This window comes from Canis lupus, chromosome 13 (assembly GCF_011100685.1).
Source record: "Canis lupus familiaris isolate Mischka breed German Shepherd chromosome 13, alternate assembly UU_Cfam_GSD_1.0, whole genome shotgun sequence".
NCBI classification, from domain to species: domain Eukaryota; kingdom Metazoa; phylum Chordata; class Mammalia; order Carnivora; family Canidae; genus Canis; species Canis lupus.
The window spans coordinates 35,664,084-35,680,677 of NC_049234.1; the positions used below are offsets into that span (position 1 = coordinate 35,664,084).

Below are 16,594 nucleotides of genomic sequence, written 5' to 3' on the forward strand. Positions count from 1 at the left end.
GGGTGAGACACCGTCGGGTGGCTGAGGAGAGCAGTCACCCATCAAAAAGCAAAAATTCAACACATCAAACAACAGACCCAGGCCCACATCCCCACTGGACACTAGAGTCGGCCTGTTCTGGGGACTCTGCCTTCATCTGCCCCTCACACTTCAGAGGATCCCAAGGTGCCAACCGTTCATCTAGCCAGCTGTCATGATGGTCTTGCTGCTCAACGAAAACCCACTAGGTGCAGAGGAGAAGTGGTCTCACCATCCGCAGGTGCCTCTCTGTGAGCAGTGATGCACCAGCACCCCCTGGGGTGCTCCAAGCCCAAGGGATACAAACAAGCACCACAAGTGGTAAATGCTTCAAGGTCATTAGCAACAAGGAGCTGCGGGAGGAGTCACTGTGGGAGTCACCTGGGGGAAACAGACGACCCCGAGTCCCAGCAGGTGGCATGGGGACAGACACCTCTCATGAGAAGAGAACAGCACACAACAGGCTTTCACGGTATGTGCGATGAGGAGTCCACGCAGCCTGCCTGGATGAAGTTCAAGGACACACAGGGTGTGGAGGAGGAGATTACACAAGAGGAATCTCACCCAATCCCTCGAACTTCGTGAGGAGCCAGGGTCCTCAACAGCCTCTGCCTAGAACACAATGGATTACATACGTAGTTTACATAATAGCTATGACGGAACCCCTTCCTCTCCTGTTTTAGAAACGCACAGGAGTCAGACCGACCATTTCCCTGCTTCTATAAGGGCCATCGCACACCAACTCAGTCCTTCTGCTTTGAAACTGACCATTACGGAGTCTTTGTGTGAGTTCTGGCATAAATGCACACTGGAACTCATGTACTGAAGCCTCACACCCACAGTAGATCCTGCAGCCCAGGAGACTGCCACAGGGAATAGGGACCAGCCACAGGCACAGGGACGGCAATACACGCTGATTTCAAAGCTGGGAGGACAGAGGAAGCACACCTGACCGATGCCAGGGTGCAGGCTGAAGGAGCACAGTGGCTGAGCTGTGGCAGGTCCCCATTGGGACACTTTGGGCATGAAGGATGGATCCCCCAGGTGACACGAGTGCTGCCCTCTCCTGGGACTGTTCCCAGCTGGAAAGAGCCACCTCGTCCAAGCCCATGCCCCCTTCCTGGGAACGATGTGCATCCAGCACCTGGGTGTGGGAGTAGGAGGCCTAGCCCCTCACCACATAGCAAGGTATCTCTGCCTGGGGCAGCCGAGGCCTCTCCAGAAACTGCCTCACCAGGCACTGCACTGCCAGTCACTGAGCCTGGCTTGGTGACCATGCAGGCCAGCTCTGCGGGGGCGGGGCCTCTGCTAACACCGTTCTGAGGCCCAGCCTTCCTCTGCCCAATCTGGCCTCCTTCTCCTCCCTTCAACTGGTATTGATCCCCGGAGCACTTCCTAATAAATACCCCCCGCACTCATCTCCAGGGCAGAGAGTGCGTCCCAAAGAAGCCAATGGGCAACATGCACTGCCTGGCTGCACGGCCCAGGCAGAAAGGGAGGTGTGCTGGGGAAGCAACAGAGCTGCACCGCGGATGTGCTCACTTTCAAGTGCCCGTGGGACATGCAAATGGAGACAGCCTGCAAGCAGCAGGATCAACATAGCTGGGCCCAGGGTAGAATGTGGGCTGGAAACAAACAGGGCATGATTGAAACCCAAAAAGCAGAGGCTGGACGGGAGAGTAAGTAAGAGTAAAAGCACATGATGGACGGGAGAGGCCAGGAGAAGGAAGCCTGCGGCGCGGGCAGAGATACCGCACGAGGCCGCGGGCGCACAGAGCAAGCTGCGTCTCTGGCTGCAAAAGTAAGACCCAAGTTGCTGCTGCAGGGACTATAACTAGGGGGGCACAGCAGGGTCCTCGGGGTTCTGGTCAGACTTCCCATCTGGCTGCCACTTACAGGAGTGGTCACTCGGTGAAAATTCGCCGAGGGACATTCTTATGAATTGTGCACCTCCGGGTATAAATGTAATGCTTGGACGTTTCTATTCTATATGGCGTAGGCTACGGGAAGGGGAGCCCATGCCGGAGACTGAGAGGCAGAGGGGAGCCACGGAGCAGTGAGAGAGGGCCCAGGGAGGACAGCAGGGGCAGCACGGGGAGCTGAGGACACAGCAGAGCACGGTGCCTTCTAAGCAGCAGACCGGGAAGCGCCACCACGTAAACCTAAGCGCGGGGTCTCTGCGGGCTGGCACGAAGGGGGCTCTCGTTCACTGAGTCCACTCACCTTGATCTGACAAGAAGTCCAGCATGGTCTGCAACAGGAAGGACAAGTGCCTGACAGAAAGAGCAGGATTCCCCATTCTTCGGGAGGCGTAGACCAATTCGTGAAGCAAACGCATCTGGACGGCAGCCCAGCCGCGGTGCGTGCCTGTGAGGGAAGTCACAAAGCGTCCTCAGAGGGCGCCAGGAGGGCGCGTCAGACACAGACTCGAGCCTTCCTCGGAAATACGTTTAATGGTATCTGTAAAACTTGTGATGTAAAGACAAATGCTTCAACTACCAAACCCAAAGGGCAAGAAAAAACACTTCCTGTGTTTAACTTAGCCCAGAAAGAACTTGTGCTGTGTTTTTTTCATACGGTAAAAAGACATGTTTTATGGAACATGTTTTCTCTTCTGCAAAGACACAATTTAAAAATAACCACTTTGAGATCATTATAATGAGATTATAACCAAAAATTGTTTCCAGGGGCATGTATTTGAGTTACATATACACAATTATTTTTTCAAAAAATAATTGGTATTTGATGGGCCTTCGTGTGCTTTTTTAATTTAATGTATAAGAAAAGCTTGTAACAGCGGATAGTTAAATTAGGAAAAAGGTTACCAATGGACTTTTGCGGCTGCTCCCTCCAAAACAAATTAGCATGGTTGAAATTTAAGGGTGGGGGGTGTTGACTGCACATCATTGAAAAATACCTCTTTAAGACCATAGAACCTAGGGGCGCCTGGGTGGCTCAGTCGGTTAAGCGTCTGCCTTCAGCTCAGGTCACGATCCTCAGATCCTGGGATTGAGCCCTCAGTCGGGCTCCCTGCTCAGTGGGGAGCCGGCTTCTCCCTCTCCCTCTGCCCCTTCCCCTGCTTGTACTGTCTTTCTGTCTAACAAATAAAATCTTTTCTTTTTTAAAGACCTCAGAATCTTAGAGTTATTTATTCCATCTCCTTCCTGGCAACAATGACTACTTTTAAATATTCTCTACCTTGAAAACCTTCATGAAGGAGACCCCATAACGGGATTCAAACACAAACAGGTTACAGTACAGTGTTGTGTGTCCGGGACCCGATGCGCTGTACAGAAAAAGATGAAGACTCCAACCACGGGGCTCCTCCTGCCCCAGGCCTACTAAGCTGCTCTCCCACTGCCCTGCACTACACGGCTGGCCAGCTCTTTCATGTACTTCTGCTACACCGTGCACAAATTCTGACCCACAGGCATTACCCAGCAGGTACAGTGAGGCCCCTGCAAGCTCGTGTATTTGTTTCTTCCACCAATCCTCAATTTCCTTCACAGCCAGGAAAGCCTGGTAAAACATGATGCTCCTATTTTTCAGACATCAAACTTAAGTATGTAAGGTAAAATGACATGATTTCTGAGATTTCCCCTAAGATCCTTCAACAAAGAATAAACTTAAGAAAAAGAGATAAAGGGATGCCTGGGTGGCTCAGTGGTTGAGTGTCTGCCTTTGGCCCAGAGCATGATTCTAGGTCCGGGGATCAAGTCCAGCATCGGGCTCCTTGTGAGGAACCTGCTTCTCCCTCTGTCTCTGCCTCTCTCTGTGTGTCGCTCATAAATAAATAAATAAAATCTTTTAAAAAAAAAGAAAGAAAAGATAAAAATAAGGCACATGTGACAAAGTCTTGATAACCACTTACTGTGGGTGATGGGCTCATTGTACTATTCTCTTTCATTTATATTTATTTAAATTACTTCATAATAACTTTTTAAATTGGAATTCTTGGAGGTGACCAAACCTACACACACACACACACACACACACACCAAAAAACTACCTGATATCCTAGAACCTCTCTATCTTACAAAAACCTTTAGGAACATAAAATAGCAGTACTTACCATATGACAGGAAAGGACAGAAAGCCAAGTCTCTCCAATATTTCCTCATTATCAAAAGAAGCTAAGACCAAATGCCAAAGTGAAGTAAGAGATTTGTAAAAGGATTAAGAAGCTAAAATCAACTTCATGACTAACCAAGTCATAAATTTTAAATAATCCAATTTAACTAATAACACTACAGTATCAGAAGGTTTTCTCACTTAAAAATTGGGCAAATAACACCATGTTGTTTTTTTCTAATACATGATGACACAGTTCCTACCACAGGCAATTGTAAGACTGAGTAAAAATTTCCTTAATGCTAAATAGCGTACAAGTCACAATTTCTATGTTCCTCCAATAAAATCTGACTCTTTTTATTCATAAGCCAGATTTGCAACATATGACCAAGTGATAAATTTTCCACACTCTTGCATTCAAAATGTTACTGATTTGAGAATTTATTACAACTAGTACCTTAAAGCAAATCCACCTGCCATCCCAGCCTCTCATAAGTGCTCCTGGGGAAGACTGAATCCCTCACTCAGGAAAAGGCTGATCCCCATACACAGCATATTCCTAGATCTTCATATACAGCAACAGAAATAAGATTAAAGTGATAACAACCAGCCCATTAAGCTGGCAAATACACACAGTTCACATTTGTTTGCCTGCACTGACCTTCTGTAACCAGCTAGCAAAAATGTTCATTTTGAGAAATAGAAATAAATATATTTCAGATCCTGAGAATACAGATAATTTGCTTTATTCACAGGTCCAGGGTTTGAGTACATTTCTATTAAATTCTGAAAAATATTTGAAGTGGTCCAGAGCAACAGTGGAGATGGAGTTTAAAGTGATTTTTATTTCCTGTTAAAAACATAGCCAGCCAACATTTATCATTTCTACTTTTTCTGAGTTCACTTCCATACCTTTATCATTTTTACTTTATTTGATCTCACTTCCATACTTTCTCTCAACCTCTTCCCCAAAAAGATGGCAAATGTCCCCTCCCAAAAAAGAAGGCTAAGTAAAAAGTACCAAATCACTTGGAGATGTGCTTATTTGCTTTATTTTTCCAAAGAAACATTTTAGAAGACAAAATCAGAGAGGGAGACAAACCATAAGAGACTCTGAACTCTAGGAAACAAACTAAGGGTTGCTGGAAGGGGGTGGGAGGATGGGTAACTGGGTGATGGGAGGGCACGTGATGTAATGAGCATTGAAAGTTGTATGCAACTGATGAATCACTGAACGCTACCTCTGAAACTAATAATACAGTATATGGTAATTAGCTGAATTTAAATTTCAAAAAAAACATTTTGTTCATATGATTTAAAAATTAAGACCAAGAAATCCTTTTCAACAACTGGCAGCCCACACATGAGGCTGTAGCTGATCATTAGGCTTTGGTCCTATGGGACACGTATCTCCTGGGACGTTGGCCATGCGCCACACAGGGGCCATGGTGATGGTCAGAGGCTCTGCTCTCACAGGCACACAGGATAGTGTGGGAGGCAGGTGTTAAATCATCATCCCAACTGATTTTTTTTTTTAAGCAGGCTCCACATCCAGCACAAAGCCCAAAGTGGGGCTTGATCTCACGAATCCGAGACCGTGACCTGAGCCAGGATTGAAAGTCAGACACTTAACTGACTGAGCCATCCAGGTGCCCCAACCTGAGCTGATTTTTAAATGCGCTTGCAGATTATGGGATGCCATACAGAAGAACAACAGGATTCGATGAAAAAGGAAAAATAAGGGGTGCCTGGGTGGCTCCGTCAGTTCAGCGTCCAACTTGTGGTTTTGGCTCAGGTCACAATCTCAGGGTTGTGAGATTGAGCCCCATGATGGGTTCCGTGCTGGTTGTGGGGCCTGCTTGGGATTCTTTTTCCCCCTCCCTCTGCCTCCCTACCCCCACCCCACCCCTGCTCATACATCTGCTGTCTTCTCTCTCTCTCACAAATAAATAAACCTTAAAAAAAAAAAAGGAGAAATAAAAAGACTCTACATAGGCTGAGGGGCCACAGGGGACCTCTGCATAAGTGACATCCAGCCAAGACCTTAAGGATGGCTGGCAGCTACACAGTGAGCAGCAGGGAAGAGCATCCCGGAAGAAGGCCTCCGACTCTGAACTCTCAGGACACATCAGACAACTCCTGGGGTGACCTGCACAAAGCCCAGGCAGTCTGCTTTCCCTCCGGAGGCAGTATGGAGTTACATTCACAGGACACCAAAAAAAGGTACCTGAGAGAAAGTGGGACCTTGCCTCCAGCCTCCCTGAAGCACAGTGAAGGGACTCCATTCCCAGCACAGCTAGAAACCTTTACCCTTTATCCTCTCTCTACAGAGCAATCATGTAAATGCTCTAAAAACTATACCCTCCTCCTAAACACTAACCTCCCCCCATGAAACCTCTCTGGAAGGTGGCCTAAGTGAGCTCATCCCCACCTTCGCAGCTCTGACGTCTCTGCCACCAACACCACTGAGCCTTTTGAATGTAAATCCCACAAAGTCTATGGCTTGTCCAGTTATTTCTGCCCTTTTTTTTTTTTAAGATTCTATTTATTTATTCAAGAGAGACACAGAGAGAGAGAGAGGCAGAGACACGGGCAGAGGAAGAACCAGGCTCCCCATAGGGAGCCCGACATGGGACTCAATCCCCAAAATAGGATTACACCCTGAGCCCAAGGCAGGCACTCAACCGCTGAGCAACCCAAGTATCCCCAGTTATTTCTGCCCTTAACACCAATTACCACTACCAGGGGCAGGAAAGGGACCAGCCAAAAGAATGCCAGTCCCCAAGCAAAGCAGCACTACTTTTCATTATAATTGTATTATCATAAGTACCCAAGGGCAGGATGGGGCTTAGTCATCTTTGAACCCTCCTGCCAACCATAGTGCCTAACCAGGAGAGCAAGTGCTCAAACAACCCACAGGGAACAGGGTCCAAGCGACATTTTTAGTTCCAACAATGAGACTTTCAGTACCTTTGCTGAAGTCTTTGGGATCCAGTGACAGACTGTAGCCGGGAAGCGTCTCCAGGAGGAGCTTGTAGCAGGCTCTCCACCCAGGCTCTGCGATGCTGGGGGCCACACACTGCATAGCGGCCACACGCTTGAAGAACGCAGACTTTCGATGGAAGCCAATCAGCTCGTAGAGCTCAGAGAGGATGCTGTACCGCTGAATTTTTTCTTCCTCTGAAAGCTGAAGCACAGACAGGAAGTAAAGTTTTTGAGAAAGGAAACACATAAAAAAAGCTTTTTCACAAAACAAAGACATGATGAAACATTGGGGAAAGGCTGGGCCTGGACAGTGCACCGTGATGACACGCCCCAGAAAAGCATGGAAGCAGTGTGACGTGCAAGGCCCAAAAGCTCTGAGGCCCACCTCTTCGAGGTCATCCTGTCCTTTCTCCTTTGTGGGCTGGTATGACCAGAGCACAGTCCAGAGCCTGCCATCCAGCTGGGATATGCTGGGAAACCCTTCAGTATCATACCCACAAGCCCAGAGCCTCCCTGGCACCCCAGTCTGCCCCTTGACTCTAGATCCCACTGCCTCCCTGTGCGCCAGCCAAATGCAACAACCCTGATGGGTGTTGTGTTCCCATTCCGTCAACATGAGTTCATCGAATGCCTTCTCTGCAGCCGCCACTCCTGGGGCTGGGCACTCACAGGAAGGAATGAAACAGGGAAAGACCCCTGCCCTCAGGGAAGACAATGATGAGGAAGTGACCGAAGTGTGGCTCTGAGCACGATGAAACAGAAATGAGACGAGGACTAAGGAGTCAGCCAGGCAAGGACATTCCAGGCAGGATAAGCCAAGGAGCAGACAGGTGCCCATGTCTTCCCACTACAGCACCCTGCTCGCCGCCCCTCCCAGACGCTGATCTCTGGTGTGAGCGGCCTCTACTGTCCCTAAATCCTCACAGCCTTTCTGATTCCACCACGTTATTTCCTCCTTCTCCTGGGTTGTGTTCACGTTCCTTCTCTGCCCCCCCACCCAGCCCACAGGACGACCACACGTTTTCTAAAGTGGAAGCCTCATTTTTTGTATTAATTTTTTAATTTTTAATTGAAATTAGTTGACATATATTAGTGCATTTTCAGTGCATACAACACAGTGGGTTAACAATTACAAACATTATCAAATGCTCACCATAAGTGTAGTTACCATCTCTCACCACATAGTTACTATATTACTGACTATATTCCCTATGCTGTGTTGTTTATTCCTGTAACTTATTTTATAACTGGAAGTCCATACCTCTTCATCCCCCTCACATATTTCACCCATCCCCCCTCTGATGACCACTAGTTTATTCTCTGAATTTGAGTCTGTTTCTCTCATTATAATTGTTTACTCATTTGGTTTGCTTCTTCTATTCCACAAATTAGCGAGATCATACGATATTTGTCTCTGACTTATTTCACTCAGGATTATACCCTCTAGGTCCATCTACATCATTGCAAATGGCAAGATCTCATTATTTTTATGGCTGAGTAATATACCTGTGTGTGTGTGTGTGTGTGTGTGTGTGTGTCTATGGACAGATACTTGGGCTACTTCCAAGCAGTAGTTGGCTTCATAAATAATGCTGCAATAAACATAGGGGTACACATATCTTTCAAATTAGTGTTTTTACTTTCTTCGTTTAAATATCCACAAGTAGAATTACTGCATGGTGTGGTAGCTCTATTTTTAACTTTTTGAGGAATCTCCATGATGTTTCCCCTAGTGGCTGCACCAGTTTCCATTCCCACCAACAGTGCATGAGGCTTCCTTTTTCTCCACATCCTTGCCAACCTTTTGTTTTTGTGTTTTTGACAACAGCCATTCTGACAGGTATGAGGTGGTATCTCATCATGTTTTTATTTTGTATCTCCTTGATGAGCAGTGATGTTGAACGCTTTTCCATGTGTCTCTTGGCCATTTGTACCTCTTTGGAAAAACGTCTATTTAGGTCCTCCACCCATTTTTCAATTAAGTTGTTTTGAGTTTTATGAATTCTTTACGTTTTGCACATTAATCCATTACTGGCTATATCATTTATAAATATCTCCTCCCATTCACTGGGTAGCCTTTTTGTTTTCTTCATGGTTTCTTTTGCTCTGCAAAACCTTTTATTTTGGTATAATCCCAATAGTTTGTTTTGCTTCTCTTACCTGGGGAGAGAGATCCAAGCAAGTGTTGTACATCGCTCTGGGTAGTATGGACATTTTAACAGTATTAATTCTTCCAATCCATGGGCATGGAATATCTCCATTTATTTGTGTCACCTTCAATTTCATTCATCAGTGTGTTAATAGTTTTCAGAGTACAGGTCTTTCACCTCCTTGGTTAAGTTTATTTCTAAGTATTCTATTCTTCTGATGCAATTGTAAATCAGGTTATTTCATCTTTCTTTCTTTCTTTTTTTTTCTTTTTTATTGGTGTTCAATTTACCAACATACAGAATAACCCCCAGTGCCCGTCACCCAATCACTCCCACCCCCTGCCCTCCTCCCCTTCTACCACCCCTAGTTCGTTTCCCAGAGTTAGCAGTCTTTACGTTATGTCTCCCTTTCTGATATTTCCCACACATTTCTTCTCCCTTCCCTTATATTCCCTTTCACTATTATTTATATTCCCCACATGAATGAGAACATATAATGTTTGTCCTTCTCCGACTGACTTACTTCACTCAGCATAATACCCTCCAGTTCCATCCACGTTGAAGCAAATGGTGGGTATTTGTCATTTCTAATAGCTGAGTAATATTCCATTGTATACATAAACCACATCTTCTTTATCTACTCATCTTTCGATGGACACCGAGGCTCCTTCCACAGTTTGGCTATTGTGGCCATTGCTGCTAGAAACATTGGGGTGCAGGTGTCCCGGCGTTTCATTGCATCTGTATCTTTGGGGTAAATCCCCAACAGTGCAATTGCTGGGTCGTAGGGCAGGTCTATTTTTAACTCTTTGAGGAACCTCCACACAGTTTTCCAGAGTGGCTGCACCAGTTCACATTCCCACCAACAGTGTAAGAGGGTTCCCTTTTCTCCGCATCCTCTCCAACATTTGTTGTTTCCTGCCTTGTTAATTTGCCCCATTCTCACTGGTGTGAGGTGGTATCTCATTGTGGTTTTGATTTGTATTTCCCTGATGGCAAGTGATGCAGAGCATTTTCTCATATGCATGTTGGCCATGTCTATGTTTTCCTCTGTGAGATTTCTGTTCATGTCTTTTGCCCATTTCATGATTGGATTGTTTGTTTCTTTGGTGTTGAGTTTAATAAGTTCTTTATAGATCTTGGAAACTAGCCCTTTATCTGATATGTCATTTCTTTATTAGTGAATAGATATACAACAGATTTCTATATATTGACTCTATAGCCCACAACGTTACTGAATTCAGTTATTTATTCTAATAGTTTTTTTGGTGGCATTTCTAGGGTTTTCTCTATTTAGTATCAAATCATCTGCAAATAGAGACAATTTTACTCTTCCTTACAAATGTGGATGCCTTTTATTTCTTTTTCTTGTCTGATTGCTGCAGCTAGAAGTTCTAGTATTATGTTGAATAAAGTAGCAACAATGGACATCTTTGTCTTGTTCCTGATCTTAGAGGAAAAGCTTTCAGCTTTTCACCATTATGATGTTGGCTGGAGATGTGTCACATATGGCCTTAATTATGAAGTACATTCTCTCTATACTCTAAAGTGGAAGCATCACTTTATACTCACACCAGTAATGTATGAGAATTACTGTTACTCCATGTGCTCACCAACATTTGGTGTTATCAGTCATTTCTATTTTAGCCATTCTGGTGGCTTTAATTTGCATTTACTTGATAACTAATGAGGTCAAACGTTTTTTCATATGATTAGTGGCCACTGCTATATCTTCCATTATAAAGCATTTGTTCAAATTTTCTGATCATTTCTTAAGTTAGTCATTTGTCTATGTCATAGGAGTTCTTAATATATTCTGAATGTCATCTTTTCCCAGTCTGCTGCCCATTTATTTTCCAAAAGGAGTCTTGTAATAGGCAGAATTGTGAATGAGTTCAATTTACCAATTTATCAATTGTAAAGTAGCTCAATTTATTTTTCATTTATGGTTAACACCTTCTGTGCCCTTGCCTAAGGGACTTCTGTTTACCCCAAAACCCCAAACATATCTCCTATGTTTTTTTCTAGAAGCTTTATGCTTAGGTCTAGGATCCATGCATATGCAAGTTTGAAAAGGACCCAGTCTTTGCTCTCTGCATATAGTACCAGCTGCAGAGAGATTCCAGTGTAGTGAGATGCAGCCATGAACAAGGACTAAGGAGGTCTACACAGGAGAGACAGGAATACTTAATGCTTTTATCACATGTCTGGAAACTCCCAGAACTTCAGCTATCCCTTTTGGTTTAAAATATGGAAAAAGATATTCGGGAAGGTAAAAATATTAGTCATCATAGCTAGTACCCTCAATGAGGCCACCATCTAAAATAAAGATCACAAGCTGTGGCCTCCAATCCATCAGAGTCCCCACTGATTCTTTCATGGACACTATTAAAGATGAAAGACTGGAATATCCTTATTAGTAATATACTCTTTCATTCTTCTTATATCATTTCAACATAATGAGAAACCAAGTGATAAACACTACATTATAAGTGGAAGTGCAATCACTCCAAGCCCCAGAAAAGATTCTTAATGGAAAAATCTTGGGCACAACTGCTTCAGAGCCCCAGGAAAACACTTAACTGAAAAGCTCCTCATTGGCCTTGGACCCTGTGAGCCTCAGGACAAAGCCACGTCAGGTCACCATAGACATCCACAGCCTAAGAATCTGGAGAATATACAAGAGTCCCAGGCAAAATTTTAGGTCAATCCTCACAAAAATTTGAAATGAAATCAAATTCCCAAACTCATTTCCAATCTACTGCTCTTTTAGGGAGTATTAATCAGCACTTCTTTGTTCTAATTTTTCAGTAGACTGCACAGCCATGAAGGCTGAGCCCACCAGGGCCCAGATATCTACATGAAGCTCCAATGGAAAGTAACTAAAAGACTACTCAAGACAAGTAGGTTTACTCTAAAGATGGACTCTGAGGAATTCAAATGTGAATTCACCATTCCTTTTCTAACTGGAAAGTAAGTTTATACCTATTTTATTCACACCACTACAAAGAAAGCACTAATATTATCAAGAAACTCGGAGCTATGAAGAGTCTCCTGGCTATCAAGAAGGACAGTACAGACACAGGAATCAGAAAGACCCAAATGCCATTCTCAAATCTGCACATTACTAGCTTTGGCACTTTCCTTATTAATGGGGATAATAAAATCTAATCATGATTGTCAGAAAGACTAAATGAAATAATGTGAACAGCCAGCATAGCTTAAAGCTCCTGATGGGTGTTCAAGAAATGGGAAATACCATTGTTAATTAATGCCTTTGAGGTAACTGGTATTAATCCAAACTTAGCCAGCCAGATATGCTCCCAAAAATGCTTCAACAGCCTTTAGTCATCTCAAACATTGGCACCTCCAGTGACCTAAAGAACAAGGCTGTGGCAATTCCTGTGAGCTGGCCTGGTGATGGCACACCAGCAATGACTGTGAAATAGCAAGGCAGAAAACTGCGGAGATCGTACATTCTCAAGTGTGGAAAACACATTCTGTTTCTACCCACATTTATTTCTAGCCGTAATTATACAGAGAGAAAATATATATTCAAAATTACACAAATTTCCATATATGTATGTCAAAACAGTTTAGAAAGGAAAGAATGTAACTCTCTTCCCTACATCCCAAAGCAGGATTACAAGGTTTGTACCAAGGACCTGTCTTTAAAAAGCATCTGTTAAAGTAACTGGATCTTTCTTTAGCTTTTATCATTCAAAGGGAAAGGATCGAAACAAAACAAAGTTACATAAGATCTGGCCCTCGATGGCTGACAAGGTCATGAGGAGACAGACAAGTCAATAAGCAATCACTCTGCTGAGTTCCCAGCACCATTTGAAGACAAGTGGAGGGATGGATGACATAGGGATAGCTGTGCCCACACTCTTAGGCACATACCTAAAAGGCTCCTAGAGCAGGTGTACAGACCATGTGCTCAACACCTTGACAAACCTTAAAGAGAGATGAAACTTTATGAACAATCAACACCCTCAGTAAGTATACTACCCGAAAGTGGCAAAGTCAAAGCCTAACTTTGCTCACCCTGGTTCCCTCGGATTCATTCTTGGATGACCTTAGAAACCAATTTCTCAGGCCTCAAGAAGTCCTGCCTACTTTTACAATCTTTAGGTTTAGTGATCAAGCAAGCTTAGGTGTACTTTGATGACTGCACAAACTTTATGAGTACATCTTTCTTAGCATTTTTTTAATTCTTTTTTTTTTAGATTTTTATTTATTTATTCACGATAGACACAGAAAGAAGGCAGAGACACAGGCAGAGGGAGAAGCAGGCTCCTGTGGGGAACCCAATGTAGGACTCGATTCTGGAACTCCGGGATCACACCCTGAGCTGAAGGCATCTAGATGCTCAACCGCTGAGCCACCCAGGCGTCCCTTGTTCTTTTAATTCTAAAAAGTCCTGAGTTTTTTAAGTGTATTCTCCACAAAATCTATTCCCTCCAATGAAAACTCATGGAGCCTGAAACTAAAAGCCAACTAAAAGATCATACACAACCAAACTATCACCCACCCATTATCATTTTCTTCATACCCTCTCCTGCCTGACTGTAATAAATACCTCCTTCCACCAAGCTCACAAAACACAGATTTGTCTCCTCAAATAGAATAAAAACTCCATAAAAGAGGAGAGTATTCCATGTTCACCTCTGAATTCCTAATATACTGTATTATCAATGTATATAATTATGAACATGGCTCTTTCCTTTAAAAAATCGTTTTGGATATATTTTTTTTAAGATTTTATTTATTTATTTGAGAGAGAGAGCACAAGCAGGGGGTAGGTGGGAAAGGAGAAGCAGACTCCCCACTGAGCAGGGAGGCCAATGTGGGGCTCAATCCCAGTACCTGGAGATCATGACCTGAGCAGATAGTTAACCATTTGAGCCACTCAGATGCCCCCTCTTTAGATATTTAAATGAGACCTTGGGAGAAAGGTGATGTTGGTAATGTTGAGGATCCAACATCCTGATTCAGAACCCTCTGAAGACCTTTTTGTATTGACTGTTCATTGATTCATTCAAAACACAATTTCTCATTCCAGGAGGATTTATGTATTTCTGCCAAGAGTTTGTGGTCATTCTCATGTGAGGATAACTTTAAATTAAATCCTCTGTTTGGGTTGCTTTTTTCCTTCCAAAAAGATTTAGTTTCCTTATTTTCTTGCTTTGAGGAGTGGGAATTTTTTATTCCAATTCACCCTTTCATTGAACATGGCTTGGGGGAGTCTTGTCCTTACACATGGGTCTTCTATCCAATTCCCAATTGGGGCAGGCCGAAGGCTTACCTCCTATCCCTCCTATATGGGGTGTTGAAACTGTGTTCCCAGAGTCAGACAGTATTTGCTGGTGTCTGAGGCTCACTCACCTTCCAGGATTTATGCTTTCTAGTAGTTTTGGCCCCTAGGATTTCCCCTTACTTTCTTGCTATATATTCTGAAAAACTGAGGTAAAAGTTTTTACCTTTTAATCAGCATTTTTAAGGAAAACATGCAAAGACCGTTTTTGAGAGTTGGTAGACTGTGATACTGCCAAAACAGAAAATACAATAGTTATCTTCTGGATTTATGTATTATTTGACTTTTTTTTTCTACTAACAGACATTTTTTTTATTTAAATTTATTTTTTATTGGTGTTCAATTTGCCAACATATAGAATAACACCCAGTGCTCATCCCGTCAAGTGTCCACCTCAGTGCCCGTCACCCAGTCACCTCCACCCCCCGCCCACCTCCCCTTCCACCACCCCTAGTTTATTTCCCAGAGTTAGGAGTCTTTCATGTTCTAACAGACATTTTTTAATTAAAAAAAATAATTACGGGGGCACCTAGATGGCTCAGTCAATTAAGCGCCTGCCTTGAGCTCAGGTCATAATCCTGGGGTCCTGGGATCAAGCCCTGCATTGGGCTCCCTGCTCGGTGGGGAGTCTGCTTCTCCATCTGTCTCTCCCTCTCTATTCCCCCTACTCATGCTCTCTCTCTCTCAAATAAATAAATAAAATCTTAAAAAATAATAATTATAATAATTAAGGCCCCCAGTAGACACATGAAAAGATGCTCAACATCACTCTCATCAGGGAAATGCAAATCAAAACAACAATAAGATATCACCTCACACATTTCAGAATGGCTACAGTCAAAAAGACATAAAATAACAGGTATTGGCCAGGATGTGGAAAAAGGAACCTTCATCCACTGTTGGTGGGGATGTAAACTGGTGCAGCCACTGTGGAAGAGTACGGAGATTCCTCAAAATATTAAAAATAGAAATACCATATGATCCAATAATTCTACTACTGTGTATTTACCCAAAGAAAACAAAAACACTAATTTGAAAGACATATACAATTCTATGTTTATTGCGGCATCATCTACAACAGCCAAGATATGGAAGTAGGCCAAGTGTCCATTGATAGACAACGGATAAGGATAGGATACAGATAATGGATAGAAGGATACATACATACATGCACACACAATGGAATATTACAAAGCCATAAAGAAGGATTGTGTTATTACAATAACATGGATGGACCTATTATGCAAGTCAAACAGAGAAAGACAAATATCATATAATTTCACTCATATGTGAAATCTGAAAAAACAAATGAAAAACCAAAATAAGTAGAATCGGACCTATGAATACAGAGAACATGCTGATGGTTGCCAGAGGGGAAGAGAGTGGAGTGATGGGAAAAATCGGTGAAAGGGAGTGGGAGGTAGAGGTTCCCACGTAAGGTATGAGTAAGTCATGAGAATAAAAGGCACAGCAGAGGGAATGAAGTCAATGATACTGTGATAGTGATGTATGGGGATAAACAGCAGCTACACTTGTGGTGAGCAGAACATAATGTATAAACTTGTCAAATCACTATGCTTTACACCTGAAACTAATGTAACATTGTGTCCACTACAGTCAAATTTTTAAAAATTTTAGAGAAAAATAAAATAATTAAGAGCCCAAATAGGATAGAGACTTACATAGGCATACAAAATTAAGAAAGGGGCAAACCCAAAAAATGAGAAAATAATCTACAAGGTTAATAAGATATATAGACTGGATGAAATCCACAATTCTTGAAACACCTAATCTGAACATGACAGTGAGATAAGATGTCTCTCTTGTCAGGAAAATGGCCAACATAAAATAGAACCAATTAAATCAAAAACTGGAATTCCAAATTAGGCAAATTATAGAGGCTACCAACTCCACGGGCTTCCTTCCTGGAAAAAAGGCAGATTTGCTGGCACTTAACTGTTGAACCTGACTCCAGGTGAGAACTGTACAAAGTGAGTGCTCAGTAAGCATCTAGTTAGTGAAATACGTGATAAAGAAATATGGAGGCACCTGG

General features: G+C 43.3%; 1 protein-coding gene across 1 annotated transcript in view; it reads right to left on the minus strand.

The window, feature by feature from the left end:
• TRAPPC9 (trafficking protein particle complex 9) overlaps positions 1–16,594 on the minus strand; it is a 544,705-nt gene that overhangs the window by 470,505 nt on the left and 57,606 nt on the right. The window contains 2 exon segments of the mRNA XM_038555604.1: positions 2,242–2,385; positions 7,060–7,276. Of these exon segments, the coding sequence (XP_038411532.1) occupies positions 2,242–2,385; positions 7,060–7,276 (361 nt within the window).